Source organism: Vanellus vanellus (genome assembly GCF_965231255.1).
Source record: "Vanellus vanellus genome assembly, chromosome: 1".
Classification (NCBI taxonomy): Eukaryota; Metazoa; Chordata; class Aves; order Charadriiformes; family Charadriidae; genus Vanellus; species Vanellus vanellus.
Window position 1 is genome coordinate 184,038,734 of NC_138905.1, and position 17,169 is coordinate 184,055,902.

The following is a 17,169-nucleotide window of genomic DNA, read 5'->3' on the forward strand; positions in this document are numbered from 1 at the left end:
GGTGCTGTGTGGTCGCTAACCATTTCCCGTTGGATTATGGGGGCTTCATTCTGCTCCCCATCCCTGTCTTCCAGCTCAGAGGGCTGGGTTCCTCAAGAACAACTGGTCTTAACTATTAAAGACTGAGGCAAAGAAGGCATTACATACCTCAGCCTTTTCCTCATCCTTGGTCACTATGTTTCGCCCTGCATCCAATACAGGATGGAAATTCTCCTTAGCCCTCCTTTTGTTGCTAATGTATTTATAGAAACATTTTTTATTGTCTTTTACGGCAGCAGATACATTAAGTTCTAGTTGGGCTTTAGCCCTTCTAATTTTCTCACCACAGAATCTCACATCATCTTTGTAGTCCCCCTGAGTTGCCTGCCCCTTCTTCCAAAGGTCAAACTCTCTTTTTCCCCCTGGGTTCCAGCCAAAGCTCTCTGTTCAGCAAGGTCGGTTTTCTTCCCCACTCCTGTCTTCTGGCACAATAGGATGGCCCGCTCTTACACCTTAGAGATTTCCTTCTTGAAAAACATCCAGCGTTCCTGGATGCCTTTGCCCTTCAGGACTGCCTCCTAAGGGACTCTGTCAACTAGGCTCCTGAAAAGACCAAAGCCTGCCCTCCGAAAGTCTAAGGTGGCAGTTCTACTAACCCCCCTCTTTACTTCTCGAAGAATTGAAAACTCTATTATTTTATGATCACTATGCCCAAGATGGCCTCCAACACTTACATCACCCACAAGTCCTTCTCTGTTCACAAGCAACAGGTCTAGCAGGGTGCCTTCCCAAGTTGGCTCCCTCACCACCTGTGTCTGGAAGTTATCTTCCACACACTCCAGAAACCTCCTAGACTGTTTCCTCTCCACTGTATTTTATTTCCAGCAGATATCTGGGAAGTGGAAGTCCCTCAAAAGAACAAGGGCAAGCGATCACAAGACTTCTTCCAGCTACTTATAGAATATTTCGTCTGCCTCTTCACCCCGGTTGGGTGGTCTAATAACAGACTCCTACCATGATATTTGCCTTGTTGGCCTTCCCCCTGATTTTTACCTATAAACACTCAACCCTATCATCACCATCATTAAGCTCTAGACAATCAAAACACTCTGTAACATACAGGGCTACCCCACCACTTCTCCTTCTTTGCCTATCCCTTCTGAAGAGTTTATAGCCACCCACTGCAGCACTCCAGTTACGCAAGTCATCCCACCATGTTTCTGTGATAGTAACTATATCGCAGTTTTCCTGCTGCACAATGGCTTCCAGCTCCTCCTGTTTGCTGTCCATGCTGCATGCATTGGTGTAGATGCACTTCAGCTGGGCTTCTGAACCCATCACCTTTTCTTTACCCAGCACGCAGCGAACTTGCTGCCACTAGAGGCTGTAAAGGTATACAGTTTCAGCATGCCCAAGAACGGATCAAACAAATTCAGCCCAGAGGAGGTAAGGGTCAGGGGGATCTTATCAATCTATACAAATACCTGAGGGGAGACTGTAAAGAAGATGGAGCTAGGCTCTTTTCAGTTGTGCCCAGTGACAGGACCAGAGGTAATGGGTGCGAACTGAAATAGAGAAGGTTTCCTCTGAACATCAGGAAACAATTTTTTACTGTGAGGGTAACCAAGCACTAATAGAGATTGCGTGGGGAGGCTGTGGAGATATTCAACAGCTGCCTGGATGTTGTCCTGGGCAACTGGCTCTAGACAGCCTTGCTTGACCAGGGGGGCTGGACAAGAAGACCTCCAGAGGTCCCTTCTAACCTCAACCACTCTGTGAAATTCATGAATTCATGTATAAGCAAATACTGAAAGGATTAGTCAGGATCATATTCCCTGATAAAGATAATACACCAATTCTGAATACCACAGCTCAGGCAGTGGTACTCTTCCTAAAAAAACATGTCTTTTTGCCATGGTTGGGAACAAAATACTGTGCCACTAGAACATTTCCCCTATGGCCTTATGAAAAGTAGAGCACGTATGCTAAATTCATCACCAGATCTTTGGATTGTAAGGATCATAACAATAAGCACAACAAGTATTGATACTTAGCATTTATAGAACAGAAGCACTCTAAACTCTTAGCCACAATCAGGCAATTAGTGACCTAGGCCTAAAAACAAAGCGTTCTCAAATAATAAAAATTAATAGTGGCAACAACAGTAAAAAGATGGATTTGTAAAACATCGCATTAAAATATCTGCCCACAGTTGATAACATTTTATCTTTCTTTACAAATTGTGAGAACTGCAGCAACCTGCAAGAAAATGAAATTCACTGGAATCGATACTCGGTTATGTGTTAATGACTTCATATTACAAAGAAATATTTGGTTTCAGAAGTGGAAAAAGGCAGAACAGGTCCTTAATGCTATTAAAACGCTTCATAATTGTATTTCCTATAATGCATCTGTTTTATCTTCATTTCTTATTGTCCCTTTTTCCCCACTGGGACTGTCATGCATGATTACATACAGCATTTACTACTCCCCACTGGAAGAAGTTTTAATTACTATGACATTTACCTATATATTTATTACCCTGATGTAAAATTGATTTAATTTAATCATGTGAGAACTGTAGCATAAACATTAATATGATTTAAGCCATTACACTATAAAGGAATTTCTTAAAATAAGTAAAATATTAACTTAGCTAACTAATACCCAAACCAAAACTTTTGGTCCACTCTCTTCAAGTTAACTACTTTTATTTAGGAACCAAAGTCCATTTTCTAAATCATTTATGGTTATTAATGCCTTTCAAGGGTGGAAAAAAAAAAAATATCCTTTTCCTCATGCCTTGGAGTAAAAAACACTGTTTAAGTATCCAATAAATTATTAAAAACAAGGCATTTAGAAGTGCAGAAATCTTAAAATTTTTCTGCTTTGGTTTCAATCTGTTCACTTCAAGCGCTGCTTAGAATTATGAGCTAACCAAGGGCTGATCACTGTAGCACGGTCATACCTTCCTATATCTATTAACTGAAGCAGCACAGTACAACAATCATTTCATGGCCAAGCCGCTTCATTTCCCCAGGGTAGGTGCTCTAGGTACAATAAACCCTACACTTTTTCTCTTCTAGAGAAATGTAGGCTATTCTGGAATGAACGCCAGCCCTGAATCAAATTATAATAAAAATACCTATGATATGATAATATGATAGCCTAAGAACTTGAGCATTTGATCATAGTTAATTCTTCACGTCCTATAATCAGTAAGAATATGCTTAAATTTAAGGTCAAGCTTTTTTCTTCCCCCCACCCCACCCCCCACCCCAAATCAGAATCAAGGAAACACAGACAAGAAAAAGACTGTTCCAAACTACTGCTCAAACAAGTAATTTGGAAAATAGCAAAAAAACACTTAAAAATTGACTGCATATTTACTAACATTTAGCTACATAGATTTTGAATCATAACAATTTATTGCACAAAATTGTTATCCAGAATGAAAGAACTCTGCCTAATGGCAAATAACAGCATTGACACTTTCTTCTCAAGTAGCCCTGTCTGCTGAGAAGTGAGAACAACTGCTTTGGAAATTAAACTCTACTTTACACCAAATAAAAAGCAAACAGGCAACAAGAACAATATTTTTAACTTACAATTAAATTTGCTTGTAGCAGAGCGGTAACTATAATTTAGAATAAACTTTGTTATTAATAATACTTTAGTATGCTTCTTTTACCCTTTCCACTGTATTTGTATTGTAACATGAAAAAAAATATTTTTTAGGGAATCTCTTAAGAAACAAAGGTTCACAATACGAGACTCAACTCCTAGATATTATATACTATTATCCCTTCATACTTCTTTCTAATATGAGTTTTGAAGTATACGTAAAACTAATCCTTTTTCCCATCAGGTAACTTCAATATTTAGCCTCACCTTCACCAGAATAGAAGAATCATTAAGTAGACCAGAGAACTTTCTTTCAGATAATCTGTAGTTTGACAGATTCTATGTTTTAAAAATGTAAGGGACTAGCAAACAGTATCACCTATCATCTCAGCAAAATTTGCCTCAGTCTTCACTTACAGATCATTTCATATTTTGATTAATAGCAATACAAAGTACTTTTCCTTCATAAAGAGGGTACCAGCAATTATCTTGCAGATACTGATCCTCACTGATTGAAACACCAGTCACCACCAGAACACTGGGAACACTATGAAGCAGCAATTATTTGGAACTGTATTGTCACCTAAAGAAGTCCATGACACATTACTTTATATTTTCAGATAGTCTAGAAAAAAGATCACGCAGTAACATTCTCGTTTACTCCTTCCTTATTCATTTACTGTCACTTAAACACGGACACTTAAAAAAAATAATTGAAATTTCTAGGCAAGAATTACCTTATGATAAAATCGAATGCTACAAATAATATATTTATTCCACATGAACTACATTTGCAGTGTGATAATACTGCATTAATTCCATATACACTGTATTTGTAGAGCAAGTCTTTCACTACTAAAACTTTATTCCTCCTGAAAGCAATTTAAAACAACATTCTGAATGGAAAACAGTAATGCAACCAGAAACTGACAGACAGATGCAAGGGCAATAGTTTAAGACTGGACAAACAACTTCAATTCTGAAGTTCTGTAATATTATTTGACCTAATAGCACTAACTTTTTAAATAACTGTAAAAGAAACTTACTTTGTCCTTCATCTACACAAGAAGCCCAATTAACACTTCTCAGACATTGTAGCAGAGAGAAAAAAACTGGCTTCAAAACAAGTAATTTGAAATAGTCACAGAAATACAAGTTTTCAGACTTTTTATGCAAACACAGTTCAGCATTTCATTTAAGCTCCAGTAGCAAAATTAGACAAGGAGTGGCAATGTCCTCGATCCAATATCTTTGCAAGTTGACAACCTTGCTTATTTGTCAAACGTTCTCTTCCGTAAAGCTTTCTGAACAGGACAGAAACATCGAGTTCATGAGGAAACTGCTACCAAAGTAGTATCTGGCTTCTATAGACTTGTTTGAGCACTATCTGTCTAGCTGTCAGTCTGGATATAGATATGGAACTATAATTTCCAGTGGTCATGGTTCATCTGTCCAAACTGATTTCTTGTCACCCACAGCTTTTCTGATATGGCCACATTTATGCTGGGAACCCAATCGTGTGCTGTGAGGTGGTCAATGAGAAAAAGAAAACAGTCTGGCAAATTGCAAGATGGAAACAGAGAACCAAGGGGATAGCAATAGGCAATAGTTAATTTTCTATACTCTACATTACCAGAGTAAGTCAGTAAAAACCTAGTTACCGCTTTTTAACATATCACATAAAGCCAACAGAACTGAATAACAAGTGCTGGAAGTTGTAGTCAGCAGCATGCCAATGGTTATTAAATGGTTTGCTTTCTCGTAAACAGAACGTGTTCTGAGTTACTTCTTGACATTGAGCTCAAAAACAAATTAATATTTACAGAGCAACATTTATTTGTTGAAGCCCAGGTATAATAAACATGAAAACAGACTGTCCAAAATATCACCAACAAAGCTAGCCAATTCTATTGACGCTTCTCTTACCAATTAGCTGGCATTCTTAAGAACGTGTTAGTTTATGTGTCTCTTTTCCCTCCCCATCAACCTTAACACTTAGTGCTTTTTAACTGGAGAGAGAACTCACGAGACTTTATGCTAAATATGAACAAAAATGATAAAGTGGGATGGTTTCTGCTGTTGGTCCCAGAAACTTCTTTTTAATCAAACAGGCAGTTTCATTTAACACCAGGATTGCTTTTTAAAAAACTACTTTTAACTATAAGAGCACAAAAGGATGCCAAACAGAATCTACTAAAATTGACACTGTAACTCAAATGTTCATATAAATATTGGTCCAGTTTGCTCAAATCTATAAAATGCAAATCAACACCAAAGAAGACTAGTTGTAACAAAATCAACTGTGCCAAACTTAGCATTAGCAACAATAAAAGAAGTACTTTACATAGACGTGACCATCGTGTTCATAAGCTGCTACTCTGTTTCAGAGATCTGGATGTAAAAATATAGTGATGTGTGTCTCTAGTACTGACAGTAGGTCCGTCAAATATTTGGGACTGTTTGGAGCAGGGTCACAACTTCCTGCCCTAGGAACTTCAGCTTATTTGTGATAAAACGTATGAAAAAGTCTTCCCGCAGCAACTTTCGTTCTGTTGTGACAGGAACCAGTCTAAAAAGGAGTAAGAGTGCTTACAAGTATTTAGGGCTTGTTGAAAGATTTTAAAACCTCCAATCTGTCTTTCTAATCACAAATTTACCTAAAGGACTGATGAAATCTGCAATGCAGAATTCATACTTAAGGTTACCAATTTCAATGCTTTCCATACACTTACTATTATTATTTTTGCCTCAAAAATATACAGTCTGCACATCGTTATTGTAAAAGGCAACTATACTTTGGTACCTAACACACTGTTTAGGAAAGTAACCACCCATGACTGCACTAAAATAAGTTTCATGTATTTGATTAATGTTTTCAATCCTTGCTGACGATGAAAGGAATCAGTTCCCATGCAAAGATCACTTATCAGATACATTATGCATGAGACCTATTTACACATATTTGGCTTCAACCCTAAAAAGTTCTAAAAGCTTATTGTATGAAAGTTCACAGTCAACACGTTAAGCTTGATGTCATTAAATGTAATATGCATCCTGTAAGACAAGCATTTCCAGTGGTGTTACCTCACCCTTTGTAATTCCCACTTTTCTATAAGATGCTCCACTTCACCTCCGAGCACTGCTGTGTTACTGTCATCCAACAGCAAGAATCCATTTCTCACTTCAACAGTTCCTGAAAGCTTAATTTTTGTTCCAGGTGGAGTGTTTAGGCTAGAAGTAGAAACAAAGTCAAATATTTCAAATGTTTATTAATATTCTGACACCAAAAACATATAAAACCCTACTCTTATTATACTTCCAACATTGTCATATTTCATAATAAAAAATTAGCATCAAAAACCTTTGCAATAAGTCCTTCAGTGTGCACCATACTTTTCAATACTTTATTGGAATGCTTCCCATTCATTACACAAAAATGCCATATTGCAAATTAGATTCTAACAGAGATGAATGTTTGCAAATTGTCTGTTTGGTTAAAATCCAATTTAACAATATCAAACTAAGGATGTGATTTGTTTAGACTAACAGAAGATGTCTCAAAATCAGTTCTCTAAGACTAAGTTCCTCAACCTAGGATGCATTTATAGTTAATACATAGAAGATCTCCAGATGGTTAATCATCTCATTTGTTTTAGACATTCAACTTAGGAGAAAACAAAGAGCTGTTAGAAAAGAAGTTTTCTATACATTACTAACAGCCAGGACTATACCAGAATAAATATAAAAAAAACCATACAGCTTGTAGTGCTGCTTCTCTCATTATTCTATCAGTTGAAGACATACGGATATTCTCTGTGGTCTGCTCCCACAAGGGGGTACCTACCTTCTTTTCACATGAATCTACCTTATGAAAAACAACAGCAGATGCATAAAAGAGTAACATATCTCCGACCCAATAATTGAAAGATATGACAAGCAGCACAATCTGGAAACTATGATTTTTCTTGTGAGAAACAGGACACTGTCAGTTATAACTTTTCAACCAAGAGACAATAACCTCTTCAAAATATGCTAAAGCTATCATTGCAATCACAGGACCATAGGAGGCAGTGAGGAACATTTATAGTGGAGTCAGACAATTTCAGCACTAGTGGTGTTAACCTTAGCAATATTAATGGATTTTTGGTATTGTTCTGATAAAAGCAAAGAAAATGAGATCAGAAAAAAAGACAAGAAAGAAATACGGCAAAAAAGGAAAATTATGCAAAGGTGGGGTAAAAGGAAACCCTGATAATGAAAAACTCATTTAAAAGAAAACTGTGATTTTTATTATTTATTTAAAGAAACACTATGTACTGAAACAGCACATTATTGTAGGTTAACATTCCATTTCAAACCTGAAACAACCACATACAAATTTAATTCTCATACATTACTTGAAAAGAGCAGCTCACATCATTATTACAGACTGATGAGTTCTCTGGCATTTTCAAGGTTTTAGATAAAAGCTTTCAAATTATGTCTTCTACTGAGCTGCCTTCTTTAAGTGTTTTGTGATCTAGAATCTACTTACACTGGAGCCTGCTTGCCTTTCTTTTCTGCTCTCTTTATATTCACACTGGAATATGACATTCCAAGTTCTGCTGGCTCAAGCTAAAATTAAAATATCATTAAGTGTCCTACCCTTTAAGACAGCATCACTCTAAACGGCAAGCTGGCTCCTGCTCAGAAGGAGCAGTTTAACAGTAAAAGATGACATTTTAAATGAAGTATAAAAGGTCTATATCTAACTGTTGCAGCTAGCAGAGAAAGAAAGAGGAAGCAGATTACTTTTTGTTTTAAATCAAAGTCATTTGAACTAGAGTGAACAGCAAAGCACACCATGACTCTAGAGACTAAACACTAGAGATACTTTTCAACATCTTTGTAACTAAATACACAAAAAATCCCCTTGTTCACCAGCAATTAGCTCTCTTACCCTTCATTTTTTATCTGAAGAATTATTTACTAATTCAATCCGAGTTAAAGCCTTGCCCATGGTAAAGCAGCACTAGTTGCATTAAGTTAGGTTTGTCAGGCCTGTGACATTCCTGCTACCACAGTCAGACAAAAGATCTGCTACTACTAAAAATTGGGAATTTGGCTCAAGTTCGCACACACCAAAATGCCGTGTGCTGTATCAACTTGAACTCAACACATGGCTGCAAAAATCCACTTTCTTACTTTATGTACTTCAGCACAAATAGGATTGTAAATTACATTCCTATATACCTTTGCATGCTGAATTTAAGGTTCTCCTTTATATACAAAATTCAAGAAGGAAACCTGTTTTGTGAAGCAATTTTTCAATAGATTAATAAGGACACTTCCATTATTTTAAAGACATTTAAGTTCCAAAGCAAAACTTCGAAAAGAAAGTTATTCACCTTATTTTTGACATGCTACTGTACTCGATAGCTGTGCAGCTTGTGTGTCCATCGGTCATCTGTAAACGTAACATTCTGGGAGCAGCCTGAGATTCTTCGTTATCCTTTGGTGCAGAAACATTGCGTATTTTCTGTATTTGAAGAACACATGGCCCTTCCAGCTATATATGCAAAACAGAAAAGACAAAACTGTTAACACCCATGAAGCAAGCACACTGTAATATCTAGACATACTAACAGATGCCCCCCGGGAAAAGAAAGTGCAATTTGATCAGGCAGTCATGTTCAATTTCTGTCACTCATGTACCGAATGTTCTAAAGCATGACAGAAATGGCTTTTTCAAGTTGTGATGCTTCACACATCTCTGCAATACCGATTATGGAAAAGAAGTGAATAAAAAGAGTTGGGGGGGGCAAACAAACAATATTGTGACAATATTGTCACTTCCAACATACTATGGAGTCCAGAAAAGATTTTACATGCTGTACCTCAGTGTCCCGTTCACAAAGTGTTCTAAAGAAACAGCCAACCACCTTTGAAGACAATCTGGTGGTATCAAAATTACATTGCAAGTTCAACTAACTAGGAACTCAGCTTCTTCAAGCAGAGGTGCAACCAGAACATAACAACCTCAAGGGACATCGCTACCTGTTGGGTGCCTAAAACTGCAGCATATCCTACTATACACACCACAGTTTGTGTTAATAACAACAACAATGACCAAAAAAAAAAAAAAAAAGCCCCAAAACCAACACACCACCAAAAAACCAAACCAAATCCAACCAACCAAACCACTTCATCACATTTGGGTTATAGCTGAGTACACAGTCATTCTGATCCCTCTGAAATAAAAATGAATAATCTGTTGCCGCTCAACTGATCACTAGCACCTGAGAGACAGCAGAAAAGATGAAAAAAGTACACATTTTATCAGCTTCTTCCCTTTGAGATACAGAATAGGTAGCACAGAACACCACAAAATGACAGCAGATAACCAGGAGGTGAATATACATAAATGAGAACATAAAGAAAAGAGAAATGAATAAATAAAAGAATATAAGCACTGAAACCAGATAAATTAGAAGATGAGGAAACAGGAACTTTATTTAGGATGAGAACAAAAGAGAACGGAAAATACTTTGGAATACCGTCAAAGCATGAAATTGTACTAAGGGGAGGAGGAAAAGTGTCACTAAAAGGAGCAAAAGCAGCACTCTACAGAGGCCGCTTCTTAAATGGCTTTGTGATCTTGAGACAATAGCCAGTAATATAAACAAAAATTTCCAAACAAATTTCCTATTCTTGACACTTAAATAAATTTAATTTGAAGGCACTTACACCATTTATGACTTCAAATTGAACCATGGAAAATACAGTAATTGAGACAGAGGATTTCTCAAAAGCTGAAAAAGTTATGTTTATTTGGAATCTACTGAAACTCAGAAGCTTTCATTTCTTTTTTCTTCAATACACAATGTTTGAAGAAAAGAGCATAAATAAGAACAACAGTACTTTTAGTAAATGCTGACTGATTCTTATTTCTTTCAATAACAATTAAAAGAGTCTGTTTCTCACATGGGGGACTTCGATCACTGTGATAAAGGCAACACAGCCAGGCACGCACAGTCCTGGAGGTTTCTGCAGAGCATTGATGAAAACTTTTTGACACAGGTGGTGGAGGAACCAACGAGGAGAGGTGCACCGCTGGACCTTCGGCTGACAAAGGACTAGTTGGGGATGCAAAGGCCCGGGGATAACCTTGGCTTCAGTGACCATGAACTGGTGGACTTCAGAATCCTCCATGGAAGAAGCAGGGCAAAAAGTAGAATTACAACCCTGGACTTCAGGAGAGCTAACTTTGGCCTCTTCAAAGACCTACTTGGAGGAATCCCATGGGCTAAAGCTCTAGAAGGAAGAGGGGTGCAAGAGAGCTGGGTAATATTCAAGCAACACTTCGTCCAAGCTCAAAATCGGTGCAACCCTAGGAAAAAGAAATCAGGTAAAGGAGGCAGGAGACCTGCATGGATGAGCAAGGAGCTTCTGGAAAAACTCAAATGGAAGAAGGAAGTTTACAGAATGTGGAAAAAGGGACTGGCCACTTGGGAGGAGGACAGGAATGCTGTCAGAGTATGCAAGGATGCAATGAGGAAGGCTAAGGCCCACTTGGAATTAAAGCTGACAAGAGACATCAAGGACAATAAGGACTTCAAGTACACCAGTAGTAAAAGGAAGACTAGGGCCTGCTGGTAAATGAAGTGGGTGCCCTGGTGATGGAAGATGCAGAGAAGGTGGAGTTAGTGAATGATGCCTTTGCTTCAGTCTTTACTGTTAAGGCCTGCCCTCAGGAATCCCAGACCCTGGAGGTAAGGGAGCGAGCCTGGAGAAGGGAAGACTCTCCCTTGACTGAGAAGGATTGGGTTAGAGATCATTTAGGCAAACTTGACACCCGCAAATCCATGGGCCCTGATGGGATGCACCCACAAGTGCTGAGGGAGCTGGCAGATGTTACTGCAAAGCCACTCTCCATCATCTTTGAAAGGTCATGGAGAACAGGAGAGGAGCCGGAGGACTGGAGGAAAGCTAATGTCACGCTAGCTTTCAAAAAGGGCAAGAACACCAAGGAAACTACAGGCCAGTAAGCCTCACCACCGTCCCTAGAAAGGTGACGGAACACTTCATTCTGGATGTCATCTCTAAGCCTGTGGAAAAAGACAAGGTTATTGGGAGTGGTCAACATGGATTCACCAAGGGGAAATCATGCTTGACCAACCCAATGGCCTTCTATGATGGATTGACTGAATGGGTAGATGAGGAGAGAGCAGTGGATGTTGCGTACCTCAACCTTAGCAAGGCTATTGACACTGTCACCCATAATATTCTCATAGGTAAGCTTAGGAAGTGTGGGTTAGATGAGTGGACAATGAGGTGGATTGAGAACTGGCTGAATGGCAGAGCTCAGAGGGTTGTCATCAGTGGCACAGAGACTAGTCGGAGGTCTGTAACTAATGATGTTCCCCAGGGGTCTGTACTGGGTCCAGTCTTATTCAACATATCCATCATTGACCTGGATAAGGTGACAGAGTGTTCCCTCAGCAAGTTTGTTGATGACACAAAACTGGGAGGAGTGGTTGACACACTAGAAGGCTGTGTCACCATTCAGCGAGACCCGGACAGGCTGGAGATCTGGGCAGAGAGGAACCTAATGAAGCTCAACAAGGGCAAGCATGGGGTCCTGCACCTAGGGAGGAATAACCCCATGCATCAGTACAGGTGAGGGGTTGAACTGCTGGAAATGTGCCCTTGTAGCCAAGAAGGCCAATGGTATCCTGAGATGCATAAAAAAGCGTGGCCAGCAGTTGAGGGAGGTCATCCTCCCCATCTACTCTGCCCTGGTGAGGCCGCATCTGGAGTACTGTATCCAGTTCTGGGCTCTCCAATTCAAGAAAGACAAGGAACTAGCGGAGAGAGTCCAGCAAAGGGTTACAAAGATGATCAAGGGAATGGAGCATCTCTCTTATGAGGAAAAGCTGAGAGACCTGGGTCTGTTTAGCCTGGAGAAAAGACTGAGAGGGGATCTCATCAATGCTCATAAATATCTAAAGGGCAGGTGTCAAGAGCATGGTGACAGACTCTTTTCAGTGGTGCCCAGCAACAAGGCAAGGTGCAATGGGCACAAACTGGAACACAGGAAATTCCATCTGAACAGAAGGAACAACTTCTTTACTTTGAGGGTGACAGAGCATTGGAACAGGCTGTCCAGAGAGGTGGTGGAGTCTCCTTCTCTGGAGATATTAAAAACCCACCTGGAAGCTATCCTGTGCAACCTGCTCTAGGTGAACCTGCTTTGGCAGGGATGTTGGACTAGAGCTCCAGAGGTCCTTTCCAACTCCAGCCGTTCTATGATTCTGTGTGAATATCTTATTTTACAGACCTGTTAAAGTTAGTATTTGACTCATACCCTAAACAACCTAGAGTGGGGCTCAAGGGGTCTAAATGCAATGCTCTGATAAAATTCTGAGTTAATGTTCTCTACCTCAGACTGCTGGATATTAAGAAACGATCATTTCTAGGTCAACTGCAAACACAGTAAGGTGGGAACTACCCCATCCTTGTGGGGCTCAAGGCCTACATACATGTGGGCTTAAGGCCCACAGCTTACCTAAGGTTGCTAAACAGCTATTTCTAAAAAGACTACAACTCAGTTTGATATGTCAGCATTACAGCACGCATGATCTTGTCAAAATCATCTCAGTTGGAAAAAAAACAAACAACTAAAAATATGTGTGCCAGTTTTTGACACATGCAGTTTCAAACACAGTTACATCTAGAAATCTGGTGTAGCAATCACTCCTGCTGGAAGTTAAAGACAAGCGCCTTAAGACAGGAGGATTTGGGTTTTTTTAAATGCAGGTCAGCTGTAACTAGAACAGCAAATCAGATCATCCCTTTTTGGAAAAAAAAATGAAAGACAAAACAAAACAAAAGCCTGTAAGAAAACAAAATCCACAATCAAAGAGACACTAAGAGGCAACTAAGCACAGTTAGTTGTATTCAAGTAATGAGACAAATTGGGAAGCATATGAGTAACGTTAAACAGGAATTAGAACTGTTGGCAACTTGTGTTTTAACTGCTTACCATCAATCTGTTGGTACTCAAAGCACCTCTCTGAGCACAAAAATGAAATCCTTTTGAATACTTCTGCTAGAATGAATGTTTCCATTGTAATGGAACATAAATACTCAAAAGAAAACCAGTTATGCCTTAAACATAACATCATTAATAAATTTTGTTACAACTTTATAGTCTGCTTTGCATTTTTATTCCACCAAAAGTATTTAATCTATATTTATGGTATATAGTCATCTAGATGGAAATGGGAGGGTTCAGCTTTTTCAAATCCTATGCAAATGTGGCCATCTTGTGGTTAGCGCTGGTAATATTGATTTTTTTTAAAATCCATACAAAACACACATATAAATGAGTGAATAAAACATTTCTGTGTATAAATGACTGAAGTTGGTAACCACCTATAATGATCAAACACCCGTGTTGTTTAAACTCTAGGACTCTATGCCAGCTTTTATGCAGACATTTGCCTATAATACTACAAAATAAAGTTATACTCTATGCAAGATGGAAATACATCATATGTTCTCAACATACAGATAATAATACTGATCCTAGTCTTGGATGAGAGGAACAATAGTAGCATATCATTTCTATTGTTTCCTGAAGCATTTCTGAACCACAAATGTCTACTTTCTACTGAGAAATTATATTAAAAGTTCCTGTCCCAATCATATCCTTTACTCGCATAAAGCAAATAATCTTTATAAACACATAGTTCTGTAACAAAATATTTGAATACTTTGCAAGCTAAGTAGCAGCACTAAGTAGTCAGATTTGCTTTATGTTACTCAAAAAAAAAGAAAACACTACAGTTAAAAAAGCAAAGATTCAGTACACTAATACTGTGCACTAAAAACTATAAATAGGAGTCATTCTCAAACACAGACTTTTTCTGTGCAATCATTACTCCTTTTCAAAACTTGGAGAATATCATCCTCCAGCAAATGGTTTGCAGGTGTTGTTTTGGTTTTTAACTTTTTATTATTTTTTACTATCTATGATGCAAACAAAGACAGTCGATTAAAGTAAGACTAAACTAAATTTTACTAGAAGTTCACACGTAAGAAATCCTGGTTTCTTAGCAATACTGATAGAAGTACGTAAGTCTCTAGGATTTCACGAATACCATTTGTTAAACAAACACTTGTCTTTAACAAAGACTGTTAGGGGCCATAGTTTTCTTCTGTCCCGCCTGTTTCCTCCAGCTTATCAAAATTTCCACTCCTGTTGTCAGGAGTCATTACCTATGGGAAAAAAATACCCTTTTCCTCTTTAACCATTAAAAATTGGAGAAGTCTGTAAGGACTGATCTCTCTCAACTATCTGACAATTTGGGAAACAGAAATACCTCGAATGAAACAACCTTTCAAAAGGAAAGTTTGGATTGCACAGAAATCCTGCAGCATTCAATCCTATTATCCAGTCCTCCATCTCCATCAACTGTAAGACAATCCCATGCAGAAATTCACCAAGCTCCATTCAGTAACAGTTCCTCTTTTTTTTTTTTTATTTAGAATCCTCTATATACACTGTTTTCTATTGCCAGTAACAAAAATGAGAACCGTAAAAAGGACATACAGTAACACAAAGCAGAACATACAGTGAGGGGAGAGCAGCAAGTTTAATAGGGATCCTTGAAAATTCAACTAGAACTAGGTTTTTCTCACCTTTTCCACCTTTTCTTTTTTGGAGATGTTCAATTTTACAAAATATAGATGTATTTGTGTGTGTACAGGTGCAGAAGGTTTTTCCCATGAAAGGGTAGCAGTTATCTCACAGGTATTTCAAAGCACTAACCACCAGAGTTTTCCAGCACACTGCCCTCGTTTTTGTACAGAGGTTTTGTATTTCGTGGAAACAAACAGCTCAATTGCACCTTCTCTAGTTTGAGCTGAGAAACATGAAAAACTCAAGTGGTGACTTGAGCACCTAAACTAGAAGCCAACACTGTAAAGCATGTAAGTAGATTCTCTTATATAACGTCCAAAGCTTTGAGGAATTCAATGACACTTTTACCTTTGATTGACCACTTCAACTATGCAATGACAACAGAAATTTAGAAAACATCCTCTCTAAAAGGAATGGACAAGTTGCTAGGTATATTCTCAAGTGATGAATGAAAACTGAACAACTACTTCTAAAGAAATCCTACCATAATGCAACAAAACTCTGAAAAAACAGTACTGTCAAAGTCACTTTGAACTGGAATTATGTTTCAACAGCAAAAATAAATAAGGCAAGCATAATCACATATACAACCTTAATAGTTTGGAGAATTACTTTTAACCAAACACAATCAGACCTTGTGAATATGACATGATCTGAAAGAAAAATTTAGTAGTACTTCAAGTAAGTAACTGAGAAATGAACAGAGCAAAAACAGATGCCACCAAAAGCAATTTTGCTTGTTTTCTGTATTTCAAAAACAGGATACTGAAGAGGAAGAAAAGCATTAACATCACAGACATAAGAAACAGCTAAATCAAATTCTTTTAGGTAGTGAAAAATTATTTAAGCACTGAAGTATCTTGAACAGCGTGTTATCCAGAAACATAAACAGGTAAACAATCAATTTATTTTTTTTTTTTACCTGCAAAAAACATAGCTCCACAAAATGAGAAATGAAGTTAATAAAACTTTTCCCAGAAAGTTAGTTTAGTAAGTAACACGTTGCATGCACAGACTGCTGCCTGGCTAAAAACTATGATCCTGCAATACATTATCTCTTAAGTCGGCTTTTTCTATATGACAATAATGTTCCTGCTGTTCTTCTGCTGGAAGCCAGCATTTACAGTCCATTTAGACAATAGCATCAGCAGAAAAAACAAATCTGAAGGGCTCTTAACAGCCTCTCATCAGTCTTGCTTTCTTAAAACAAATGTGCCTTGATTTATCACTATTTGAATTTCAACAGTAATGAAATGTTTCCCCAGAACTTTCACATCAGTGTCAATATTTGGAAGTTAAGGATAATGATTCAAATTGAGAACTACTACTAAGTTTAAAATAGAATTCCTTCATTTATACACTCCCGTAACTGTACGTAAGGAACAAAACAGAAACGGTGTACTGAAGGGGCCAAATTTAATTTTAATCTAAACTTACAACATATGTTACAAATCTAGCACATCCAAGTTTTGAGTAGAATACTATTCTGTAGCATATAAAGTGTTATACCATCTAACGTGGTTTATCCACATAACCTGTAGGATAGCCAGTCATAGGAAAAATACATGAAGTGTGTAGCTATCACCACATATATTATTAAGTCAAGTAATACAGCAGCAACATGTATTACTGCATCACAATCACACAGCTGCCTTGCTTTATTCCTAACTTGTTTTGCTGCCCTCACAAGAAGGAAGGAGGGGAAAAAATTCAGTGCTGATAATATGTCAAGATCAAACAGGTTAAATGACTTTCGAGTGATAAATTTCTAGTATTGTTCACATTTATTTAAACATTTCAAAGTTGAAAAACAAAAAAGAAAGGGTCCTCTCTTTATGAAGCCTAGCAGGCAAACTAATACATTTATATATTTATTCTAT

At 37.9% G+C, this 17,169-nt stretch overlaps 1 protein-coding gene across 1 annotated transcript in view; it reads right to left on the reverse strand.

The window, feature by feature from the left end:
- The window catches only part of TDRD3 (tudor domain containing 3), a 109,416-nt gene that overhangs the window by 45,587 nt on the left and 46,660 nt on the right, over nt 1–17,169 (reverse strand). Inside the window, exons 4-5 of the mRNA XM_082498497.1 lie at nt 8,991–9,151; nt 6,693–6,834 (exon numbers count right to left, since the gene is read on the reverse strand). Coding sequence (XP_082354623.1) covers nt 6,693–6,834; nt 8,991–9,151 — 303 coding nt within the window. The remainder of the gene's footprint in view (nt 1–6,692; nt 6,835–8,990; nt 9,152–17,169) is intronic.